The sequence below is a fragment of the Podarcis liolepis genome (genome assembly GCF_965112155.1).
Source record: "Podarcis liolepis genome assembly, chromosome: 5".
In the NCBI taxonomy this organism is placed as follows: Eukaryota; Metazoa; Chordata; class Lepidosauria; order Squamata; family Lacertidae; genus Podarcis; species Podarcis liolepis.
The window spans coordinates 7,262,530-7,274,983 of NC_139556.1; the positions used below are offsets into that span (position 1 = coordinate 7,262,530).

General features: G+C 46.3%; 1 protein-coding gene across 2 annotated transcripts in view; it reads left to right on the top strand.

The window, feature by feature from the left end:
* Window positions 1-12,454, top strand: part of LOC310706929 (uncharacterized protein) — a 65,256-nt gene that overhangs the window by 16,489 nt on the left and 36,313 nt on the right. Inside the window, exon 1 of one of the 2 annotated variants that reach the window (XM_083503308.1) lies at window positions 4,388-5,075. The exons of the other annotated variant lie outside the window; for it this stretch is intronic. Coding sequence (XP_083359434.1) covers window positions 5,019-5,075 — 57 coding nt within the window. The 5' untranslated portion in view covers window positions 4,388-5,018. Of the gene's footprint in view, window positions 1-4,387; window positions 5,076-12,454 lie in introns of those variants that run through there. 2 annotated transcript variants of the gene reach the window in all.

Below are 12,454 nucleotides of genomic sequence, written 5' to 3' on the forward strand. Positions count from 1 at the left end.
CAATCCAGAGCCCTGGATGCCACCTCGAATTCTGACAGTATTGATAAGCTTGAAAGTTCACCCATTCTTAATGTATGCTATCTTTTCTCTCCTGCATTCACATAGCTATACAGTGGTACCTCGGGTTAAGAACTTAATTCGTTCCGGCGGTCCGTACTTAACCTGAAACTGTTCTTAACCTGAAGCACCACTTTAGCTAATGGTGCCTCCTGCTTCTGCTGCGCCGCCGGAGCACAATTTCTGTTCTCATCCTGAAACAAAGTTCTTAACCCGAGGTACTATTTCTGGGTTAGCGGAGTTTGTAACCTGAAGTGTATGTAACCTGAAGCGTATGTAACCCGAGGTACCACTGTACATGAGTTGCTCTGCACATAGGGAGAGATATGCCGAAAGGTATACCACAAAGCCAATCCTAGGAGCCTTCAGCCATGTGCATTGACACACAGGTGGTGGTTGCCCATAATGGGAGGCCCGTTTGTGCTTCGCGTCTGAGCATCTGGCATGCTCCCAACAAGTAACGCTTCTTGCAGGAGAATGCTGTGTCCCAGGGAGAAGTGATTTACTGGCTATTACCTGTCAGTTGCAGGAAAGCCTGATCCATATCTACTGGAGAGAGACAAATCTGTCACTTACTGTTTCTCTACATTTCTCATTTTTCCACTCCTAAGTTCAGCAAACTTCCAAATCTATTTGTAAACCTTTATTCGTTTTGTTTTTTTAAGTCTGCACAAAAATTGTATTCATTTTTCGGTGCCTGTCTCCTCATATTGACATTTTATATTGGAAGACACAAGATCTACCCACTCTGGAAGAATGGCAGATGAAGGTGATAGACTACATGGGACTGGCTGAAATGACTGGCAGAATCCGTGACCAGGGGAAAGAGACGGCGGATGAAGACTGGAAGAAATTTAAAACTTATCTTAAGAAACATTGTAAAATAAAGGAATGCTAAAATGTTGAGGTTTTGGAAAAAAAGGGGATTACAGCTGTAAAAGATTAAGTAAAAGAAAAGAATAAGGGAAAATTTGATAAAACCAAGGGGTAGGATTTGCTGAAACAAATTTGGAAATTGGGCTGCAGAAAGGGGAGGTATGGGAAAGTCGGTGAAGTAAGGTTTAAGAAAAAAGTATTCGAAATTATACATGTTTGTTTGTATGTTTCATAGAATCATAGAGTTGGAATAGACCACAAGGGCCATCGAGTCCAACCCCCTGCCAAGCAGGAAACACCATCAGAGTACTCCTGACATATGGTTGTCAAGCCTCTGCTTAAAGACCTCCAAAGTAGGAGACTCCACCACACTCCTTGGCAGCAAATTCCACTGTCGAACAGCTCTTACTGTCAGGAAGTTCTTCCTAATGTTTAGGTGGAATCTTCTTTCTTGTAGTTTGGATCCATTGCTCCGTGTCGGCTTCTCTGGAGCAGCAGAAAACAACCTTTCTCCCTCCTCTATGTGACATCCTTTTATATATTTGAACATGGCTATCATATCACCCCTTAACCTCCTCTTGTCCAGGCTAAACATGCCCAGCTCCCTTAGCCGTTCCTCATAAGGCATCGTTTCCAGGCCTTTGACCATTTTGGTTGCCCTCCTCTGGACACGTTCCAGTTTGTCAGTGTCCTTCTTCAACTGTGGTGCCCAGAACTGGACACAGTACTCCAGGTGAGGTCTGATCAGAGCAGAATACAGTGGCACTATTACTTCCCTTGATCTAGATGCTATACTCCTATTGATGCAGCCCATTGTTTGTTTGTATTGTATTGTGTAATGTTTGTGTTTATAAAAACTGTGAAAAACCAATAAAAAATTTTATATAAAAATTTTATATAAAAAAAACATATTGACATTTTATACACCATTGTGTCTAATATATGCATTTGGGAGAGGGGGTCGTTAAAACAATGCATTCTTATGCATATTGGTTGGCCGTAGAGCTGCGTTATAAAATATGATGGCAAATGTGCTTACTGGGAAAGGATGTGCAGGTTAGGTTGGTTTGGACTAAAATACAGGCCAAATGCATTTCCCATCCCTGAAGTCCTCTGACAAGCGGTGTGAGGTGGATAGCTAGGGAAACGAGGGACTTCTCGGTGGTGGCACCTTCCTTTTGGAACAATTAGTGATGTTAAATTCTCGAGAATAATACAAAAGATTATTCTCAGGAATTTAACATCACTAGGAACATCCTCCCCGGGGGAGGGCCACCTAAGACATTCTTCATCTTCTTATTCATTCACTTCATTTACCCAGGCCTTTCAAGTTTGCATTTTTAAAATCAACCCTGCACTGTCGCTTTCAAAAATGTGGTTTTAAATAACTCTTTATGTGGTTTTATGCTGAGTTGTGCATGGTTTTATTCCGTCTCCGCTGGAAGGAAAGCTTTATGCCGTTGGTTTTTACCGTCTTAATCATTATACTTTGTGTTTTGTTTTGTACGTATGGTGTTTGTTTTTTGCTTTCTAAGCCACCTAGATTATTTTTTGATGATCAGCCAAATACATTTAATAAATCACTATCCTTCCAGCTGTCATGATGAAGCATGCCCTGCCCAGAGCCCAGCTGAGGGATGCTGAGGGAGGAGAGAACACCCTGGTCTCTGGCAGGGGTGTTTCAGCCAGAGGGCTGCATTCCATCATGCGCTGCATGCCGCTGGTGGGTGAGGCGAGAGGCAAAGGTGGGCAAAGCAAGGGAAAGATCTTTTGCCTTCGTACCATGGGCTGCATTCCAGCCATGCAACAGAGGTGTGCACGCATGTAAACACATACAAACACACACACCGCCACGTGCCTTTCAGCCAAGGAAAAAGCATTGCCACAGCCCAAGGATGCATTCTGCACAGGCAAAAGCACTTGAGCAGGGCCAGAGAGGGGCATGGCCTGAGGAGAGGGGAGTGTGGCTTGGAGAGAGTTGCCAAGGCTGGCTAGAGATTCTTGAAGGGCTGTACTCACCCATTAGACAGGTGGTTCATCACGCCTGATCTAGGGGGTCCCGTTGGTGGAGCAGGGAGAGTGCACAATCATTTTGCTAAGAAGACTGATTGGTTGTCATGAAGATAATTGCTGCTTGAATGCTTTTCCCTAAGTCAGTGGTTGAGGGACACAGGTGGCACTGTGGTCTAAACCACAGAGCCTAGGGCTTGCCGGTCAGAAGGTCGGCAGTTCGAATCCCCGTGACAGGGTGAGCTCCCGTTGCTCCTGCCAACCTAGCATTTCAAAAGCACATCAAAGTGCAAGTAGATAAATAGGTACCGCTCCGGCTGGAAGGTAAACGGCATTTCTGTGCGCTGCTCTGGTTCGCCAGAAGTGGCTTAGTCATGTTGGCCACATGACCCAGAAGCTGTCTGTGGACAAACGCTGGCTCCCTCGGCCTATAGAGCGAGATGAGCGCGCAACCCAGAGTCGTCCACAACTATACCTAGTAGGGGTACCTTTACTCTGGGGTTGCGTGCTCATCTCGCTCTATAGGCCGAGGGAGCCAGCGTTTGTCCACCTTTAAGTCAGTGGTTATCGACCAGTGTCTCGTGGCGCCCTGGGGTGCCTTGAATGATGGTCAGGGGTGCCGTGGGCAACACTGGCCTCTGTCCCTCTTTCCTTCCCTCCCTCCTCTGATGCCCTCTCATGTCTCTGCCTCTCAAAGGCTTGCACAGCTGTTTATTGCAGCAGCCCTGGCCACAAGCTCTGCAGGCGAATGGTTGCACTCCATGTTCTCTTTGGGGCAGAGGCAGCTCAGAGACTCAGGGACAGAAGCAGCTGCCCGTCCAGAGGACTCCCAAGAAGAGGGGAGAGGAGAGGAGGCTGGGGAAACACTCCCCAGGGGAGGGTGTTCGAAAAAGGGTGAGAGGCTACCAGCTCTGCAGGCAAGTGATGCTTGTGTTCCAAAGCATCTTGGTGACCTCGGTGTTGGCTGCCTGGAGTTTCAGTGTGTGTGTCGCCTCTGCACAATGCAACAGGCAGTGATGGTGAACAAGACTTGCAAGTCAATGTCAGGCCGTTCATGGCTGGCTTCAGCAGCAGAAACTGACGAATCTCTCAATTTCAGTTTCCCATTTTTCCATTTCTGCATCAGCTGGCTATTTGTTCCTTTTTAAAAAAAAGTTCACATGAAAATTCGCACACTTTTTGTGCATTTTTGCAAGCAATTTCCCAGCATATAATGCAATATTGTGCATTATTTGCAGTAATGTGTGTATTTTTGTACAGACTTTCCCTCAATGTATATTTTTTCCACACTTTGGAGAGCTGCACTGCAAAACTGGAAGAAGTCCTACTTTCAAAAGTTCATTTCAGTTTGTGTATTTTGATCAGAAGCACAGATTATATTCAAATTGTGAACTGGGTGACTTTTTGCTCATTCCCTATTCAGTGTGGAAAGTTTCCTATTTACCAACCAATTGTTCTTTTTCCTGTGCTCCCCCCTCCCCCACCGTCTGCTGCAGCCACAAACGTGGAGTGCAGCTCAGTGTGGTGAAATTTCCTGATGCTGATGATGATGTCACAGGAGGAGGAAAAAACCCTCCAAGAATAGAAATGGCATATACTTTTAATGCAACTTACTCATAGCTTGCTGGTGTTTAGACTCGACCTTCGGAGTTGCCCAATGTCCTGGCTTCCGCTCAGGCACAATGAAGGAGTGGCTCAAGAAGGAGCTGTAAGCAAACAGAGCTGGATTCCTTTATTTCCCTGTTCGGATGTGATGCAGGAAGACGGGGGAGAGAACAACTCCGCAACGGTGGCTTCTGAAGATTCTGCTGGCTACGAGCCCTTTCCCAGGCTTCCTCTTGGTTTATCCTGAAGGACCCCCAGGAGCCACACTCACGGATACCTTGCGTACAAAACCCCGTGTGCTTGCATCAACTACCAAGCCCCCCTTCCTCTGCCAAGCAGTGGAGTAAGACTGTCTCGCTGATGCAGGCCTGGCCACTAAACCCTTGCTTAGGGGCAAGGGGAAGTCCTCTGGAGTCCTCATAGACCTCATTGTGTGTGTGTGGCTTGTGTGCATTACTGGATTAGAGCAAATGGGATACAAAGGAACAAAGAACAGGATGGATTGCTATTGGAGGCGGCCAAAGAAGGTAACAAGTATTTTGAATTACTCGGCTGGGGTCTCAGATTTTGAGTGAATTGCTTTGTACAGGGTGTGAGTTGCATACTGAAGAACTCTGTGCTTCTTATAAGCATGGGAAACCTCATGTTCAGGAGCAACATGCCTATAAGTATTTCCCACTGATGGAAATACATAAGAAGAGAAGGCCATATCTCTATGTCTTGCCTGAGCCTGGTGGTTGTTGCAGACAAACTGTTGAGTTGGATGGACTTTTGGTCTGACCCGGCAAGGCATTAGGACAACAGCTGTAGCACAATGGCTAAGCTATGCTTCATAATACTCAGAAGAAGCCTTTGCTACTTCAATGAAACATTTTGAACCCCTGAATGTGCTTATATACATGATAAGTATAATTTATCACTAGAATTAGCATCATAGCACTCAGAACAAGTCCTGGTGCTTTCTGGTCCAGCTATGAACCGGAAAACCCATCATGCAAATCCTCCTTCTAGCATAAATGTTACTAGATAGGCTCAGGTAAGCCTTCCTTGTCTCTGTTTCAGTGTTTATGGGGAAAATAATACTTGCAAGCTTTACAGGGTGCTGTTAAGTGTTGCTGAAATAATGTATGTGAAACATTTTGAACGGACACAGCATGTTTAATTATCCATCCACTTGGTGCTTTTTAACCTGCATTTTAGTAAGAGAGGTTGCTTTGAGTTGGAAAATAAACATTCTCCATCATTTTGCTGAGCAGGGGTTAAGAATTTAGTGAGCAAAATCCAGCTGCCCACGGTGCTAGAGGCTAGTGAACAAATCAGACACTTATGGTACTTGGCTTGTATACGATTGTGGCTAAGACACTGAGCTATGTCCATACTTCAAAGCTCACTTCTTCCATAAACTCACTTTACACACTCACTTTTTGCCCCGTGTGTCACATGCACAAGCCTGTGCTTTCCTGGTCCATGTCTGAGTACTTTCCCCCACCCCTGCCACTTTCCTCAAGGAAAAGCTGCTCTTTACTGCTGAATTGGAACAAGTGGCCATTCAGGTTTTCCGCAGATTGCCATTTGCACTGATTCAGTTGCAATGAGTAAGCTTTTGTGAGGAAAGCAGTGCCTCCCACAAAAAAAGCACTCAGGCAGGGAGCTTTAAAGCACAGATCTGTACCTAGAAATGTGGAGCAAAGCTAAGTGTGCATGAGTTGTTAGAGTAGCTTTACTATCTGCCTTGGCCCCCTTCGTGCAATATGGGATTGATAGTGCCCTTCTTTGTAGGAGTGTTGTAATGATTACAGCAAGGTAATCATACACTTGAAGCCTTTTGAACACCTGAAGGTGCTCTCTACATGCTAAGTATCACAGCTGGAAGGACTTTTGCTGCTCTTTGGTCCACCAAGTCTGGGTCTCATGCCAGGCTCCTGAGGCAGACAAGACATGATGTGAGAGTGTATATTGGGCAAGAGGCCTAGCAGCTTTCTTCACGCTTCCTTCCAGAAGCATTTTCATGCCAACGAGAGGCCTTGAGCATTCAACAGGATGGCTTTGGAGGAGCAGCTCAGATCACCAGCAAGTGTAACTGATGCTGGATCTCTTGAAGCTTCCTAGCAATGGTGTTGTAGCTCGTGGGGTCTATATCCCTTCAGTTGGTAATATGTACTGCAGGCATAAGGACTGAGGTCCAGTGCTGAGGGCCATCTGGAGGTTCCCTTGCTGTGAGAAGCCAAGTTACAGGGAACCAGGCAGAGGGCCTTCTCAGTAGTGGCACCCGCCCTGTGGAAGGCCCTCCCATCAGATGTCAAAGAGAAGAACAACTACCAGACTTTTAGAAGACATCTGAAGGCAGCCCTGTTTAGGGAAGCTTTTAATGTTTAATAGACTATTGTACAGTGGTACCTTGGGTTAAGTACTTAATTCGTTCCGGAGGTCTGTTCTTAACCTGAAACTGTTCTTAACCTGAAGCACCACTTTAGCTAATGGGGCCTCCTGCTGCCACCACGCCGTCGGAGCCCGATTTCTGTTCTTAACCTGAAGCACTATTTCTGTAACCTGAAGCGTATGTAACCCAAAGCATATGTAACCTGAGGTACCACTGTATTTTAATATTCTGTTGGAAGAGTGGCTGAGGAAACCCAGCCGGATGGGTGGGGTATAAATAATAAATTACTATTATTATTAGTATCATTATTATTATTATTACTGAGAGTGCTGATAACGTGGAATAGATCTCAGTGGTCACGGATTGAAATTCTATCTCTGGATAGAATTCTATCTCCGGAGAGTGATGTGGGGAGTGTGACCTTGCTAGTTTTTCTTGGCATCTCAGTGGCTTTCAATACCATTGACCATGGTGTCCTTTAAGGAGGTGGGGGTTGTGGGCATTGTACTACAGTGTTTCTTTTGCTACCTCCAGAGCTGCTTCCAGAAAGCAATTGTCTCTTGGTACAATTACTCCAATTGCACCTTTATAGATATGGCCCTGGTAGGACCCTGGTTGTTGTTGTTGTTGTTTAGTCATTTAGTCGTATCCGACTCTTTGTGACCCCATGGACCAGAGCACACCAGGCACTCCTGTCTTCCACTGCCTCCCACAGTTTGGTCAAACTCATGCTGGTTGCTTCGAGAACACTATCCAACCATCTCGTCCTCTGTCATCCCCTTCTCCTTGTGCCCTCCATCTTTCCCAACATCAGGGTCTTTTCCAGGGAGTCTTCTCTTCTCATGAGGTGGCCAAAGTCTTGGAGCCTCAGCTTCAGGATCTGTCCTTCCAGTGAGCACTCAGGGCTGATTTCCTTCAGAATGGAGAGGTTTGATCTTCTTGCAGTCCATGGGACTCTCCAGAGCCTCCTCCAGCACCAGAATTCCAAAGCATCCATTCTTCGGCGATCAGCCTTCTTGATGGTCCAGCTCTCACTTCCATACATCACTACTGGGAAAACCATAGCTTTAACTATATGGATTGCTTCATGGATCACTGCCTTGCTGTGGCGAAGGGGCTTGAATAACTCAGAGAAGCTATGAACTATGCCGAGCAGGACCCCGGTAGGGATTGATATTACCTGGTGTCCAAATAACTCATTTATCCCTTGCAGCTCTTCACTTCACTCATTGGCTAAAAGCACTGATGGATCGTGATCTGTCATTTCCATAGTCTCTGTGTCTCCTCCTTTCCTTTCTTCCAGGGCCCAGGATGATACGCCTCTTTTCCATTTCTCCCCCCTCAAATCATAATGGCACATATTTTGCTAGTGATCTTTATCCACTTCAGCAGATTCCAACTGCAGCCATGACATGTAAAGAACATGTTTATTGCTGAATTACACACACAAAAGGATTGTCCACAAGGCTCCTGATCTATTGCGATTTCACAAGCACAGTTTATCACTACAGGATGACTAGCAGCTGAATGTGTGAAATGCAAAACACGGCATTTGAGGTGACGTGAGGTGATTTGTGATGGCTGAGTCACAAATGCCTAGCCACAGTAATTCATGTGTCGCTCACTGAAAGAATGGATTACTGCAATGTGCTTGATGTGGGGCTTCCCATGCGCTTGATCAGGTGGCTTCAGTTAGTGAAGAATGCTGCAGCACAATTGCTGACAGGAGTGAGGCCCTGTCACATATAACAGCTGTGCTCAGCATTGGTTGCTGATTTGCTGCCCGGCCAATTTCAAGGTGTTATTACAGTGGTACCTTGGGATGTGAACAGGATCCGTTCCGGAGCCCCATTCGCATCCAGAAGCAAACATAACTAACGATGGCACGTCTGCGCACACACGCATTGCTTTTCGTTGCTTCTGCGCATGCGCGTGACATCATTTTGAGCGTCTGCGCATGCGTGAGTGGCAAAACCCAGAAGTAACACGCTCTGTTACTTCTGGGTTGCCGCGGAGCGCAACTTGAACGCGATCAACATGAAGCATATTCAACCTGAGGTATGACTGTATTAGCATATGTAATCATAACAACTGGGGACTAGTTTACCTACGACATCACATTGTCCCACATGTGCCCACTTGACCTCTTTGATTGGCATTCCTACAAGTGCAACATAAATAGCCGTTCTGCATTTGTAAAAGGTTTGGAACTCCCTCCTTATTGAGCAGACGCCTTCCTTCTGCTCTTTTTTTGGTGCCTGCCATAAACATTCTTCCTTAAAGAAGCCTACGCAGATGCATAGAAAGTTGAGGTAATTTTAATGTTTTAGTATTTTCACTTTTGTATGTTTTAAAGTAGGGTTGTAATTTTTTCTTGCTTTCCTTTTTTATCTTTATCTTGAAAGGATTTTTAAAAATAAATAAAAAAATCAAGCCATGTATAATTTTTATGAAAGAAAGAAAGGCAACTTATTCACCTGATGCTACAGATAATCATCAAGTGTGTGAACCAGCCTGTTGGCAGGGGAGAAAGAAAACTCAATCAAGTTTGGCCAAATCTGTGTCAGGAAATGGACAAAGTTGGGCCAAAGTCACGTTTTGGTATGTCATCTTGATTCAAAATGGCAGCCAGCATCCAAAATTTTGACAGAGGGCTGTGCCCACCTTGGAAACCCTCGTAAGGTGGTGCACTCTCCTTCATTAGAACTTTAAAGCAGTTTGATTGCCATCTGTCATGGATGCTTTAGTTGCATGGCTGGGAGTTGACCTAGATCAGGCATAGGCAATCTCGGCCCTCCAGATGTTTTGGGACTACAACTCCCATCATCCCTAGCTAACAGCACCAGTGGTCAGGGGGATGATGGGAACTGTAGTCTCAAAACATCTGGAGGGCCGAGTTTGCCTATGCCTGACCTACATGACCCTCCGGGTCTCTTCCAACTCTACAGTTCTACGATTCTATGAATACAGCCTATGGATTCTTCTATGAAGCTTCCATGTCATTGTTGCCACCATGGCCAGAGTTGGCAGAATTGCTGCCAGTTACATCGTCACCAGTGGCCAGACTTACTCTTGTCGCCCAGTCAGGCTGAAAGGCCAGTGGTCCAGCTGCCAGGAGATTGTTTCAGGAGGCAGGAAGCAATAGCAGCAGCAAGCTGACAGGACCATTGGTGGGAGAGAAGAGGGGTCCTCACCCTGACCCACTGATGGACAGCAGGCAACAGTGCTTCTGTCAAGAGCATAGTGGAGCAGCTGGGACCCTCTCCAGTGCCATCAGGGGATACCCCAATGGTCTTGTGATGACACACACACACCCGTGACTAAGCCCTACACTGGTCCTCTGCTGAGCCTCCAGAATGAGAGTAGCCACCAGCCTGATTCTCCACACAAGCGGCAGAGCATGATGTGGGTCTCCTGCAAGGTGGGAATGGATCCCACCATTGATATCTGCCATCACTGCAAGAAGACTTTGAATGGGGGGAAGTAACAGGGCATTACACCATCAACAATTTGCTCCAGCACTTGAAGAGGCTTCATCGGTCAATCTCACTCAGGCCAGAGGGCAGCCATGTCCCAGCTATCAGGCAACAAGGGCAAAACAGTGGTAATGCAGCAGATTTCCCCCCCAGCTAGCTCTCAGATTCCCATTCCCAAGAGGCTAAGGTGGCCAACCATGGAGTTCAGGAAGCATGAGGTCATGCGGGGGGGGGGGGGACACAGCTGGGCCTACCTGTCTGGAAATTTGCAGGATTAATCCCCCCTTGAGGAGCTACAGTTTCCCCAAATGTCATGTACCAATTGCAAAAACCAGCAGTTCATTGTTGTCTTGATTTTCCCAATGAAAGTCAATGGGAGGACTGAATATTTGGATTTCCAAATGTTGCTCCTATGCGGGGTCTGAGGCAGGGACCCTTCGGAGCAAGGTGGGGCCCGACCCAGAGCTCTGACCATGAGGCTGCTATTCTTATTCATTGCATTTATATCTTGCCCTTCCCAAAGGAGCCTGGGGCGGCAAGGCAGGGCCGCCTCACACATCCCCTGTTGACATTGTAAGCATACATATTAGGAAGGAAGTGAATCCTACTGAACTCAGTGGAACTTGCTTCTCTGTAAACATTGCTAGGATTGGACTGTGAATTTTCTTTTGGCAGTGCAAGGGAAGGCTTAGATATTCTGTACAATTACTGCGATTGTGCATGTGAAGTGTTTTGGATCCTCTAAAATGTTGCACAAATGCACAAAGTATTATTCTGCACAAAGTACAGTGGTACATTGGGTTACATACGTGCTTCAGGTTACATAAGCTTCAGGTTACAGACTCCGCTAACCCAGAAATAGTGCTTCAGGCTAAGAACTTTGCCTCAGGATAAGAACAGAAATTGTGCTCTGGCGGCACGGCGGCAGCAGGAGGCCCCATTAGCTAAAGTGGTGCTTCAGGTTAAGAACAGTTTCAGGTTAAGTACGGACCTCCGGAATGAATTAAGTACTTAACCTGAGGTACCACTGTATATCCTCTTTATTCCCTATTAAGCCCTTCATCTTCCTGGGCAACACAGTGCGAGTGGAATGGATGACAGCTGAGCTGTGCTAAGTTTGGTTTTACTCAGTGCTATTTTTCTAGAAAAAGAGGTACACCAAACTCACCTTTAACACCTCCCTTGTTCTCTTATAATGGCAATGGTGCTCACCTGAGAGATGCCGGAACTGAGTTCTGGCAAGTTCCGGCTGGAAAAAAACCCCTGGTTTTACAGGCCTTCTGGCTGTCAGGTTCATTTTTAGTTCATGACCTGCTCACCATATTTCACTTGCATGAGTGTGAGACTTTTGAACAGGGTAAAATGTTGTCCGATTCAGAAATGAAGCTACACGGCAACCAGCCTGCTTTGAAAACATTTGAATGCAGGTTACCTTTCTCCAAAAAAAAAAACCATAAAGGGAATTGCAAGGGTGGAGCTTAGGTAGCGGTGTGGAATGTGAAGTAACAAATACAATATGTGAAACCACACCCTTTGGTTAATGAACTCCAAGGACAGGGTTTGGCTTAAACCGAAAGAAGTGTTGAGGGAGGGAGAGAGGGAGGGAGAGAAGGAAGGAACAAGTGAGGTTTCACAGCTCCTTCCTGGCAAACGACTGCGTCCTCTGCTTCCATCATCTCTCCCTGAAGAACAAACAGCTAGAACCATCTTCAAAGCTTCAGGTTTTAACTGGTTCTGCCCTCATTCACCCATATTGAAGCAGGGCGAGACCTTAGCAACGTGTACACAGCCACACACTCACGTTCACACAAATAGCACTTGAGCTTAAGTGCACTATACCTCCGATCACGTGTGTCTGTGTCAGGGAGGGGTGGGGTGAGAATTCATGGTAGAGTACTGACTCGTTGGGATGCAGGTGGCACTGTGGGTTAAACCACAGAGCCTAGGGCTTGCCGATCAGAAGGTCGGCGGTTCAAATCCCCGTGACGTGGTGAGCTCCCGTTGCTCGGTCCCAGCTCCTGCCAACCTAGCAATTCGAAAGCACATCAAA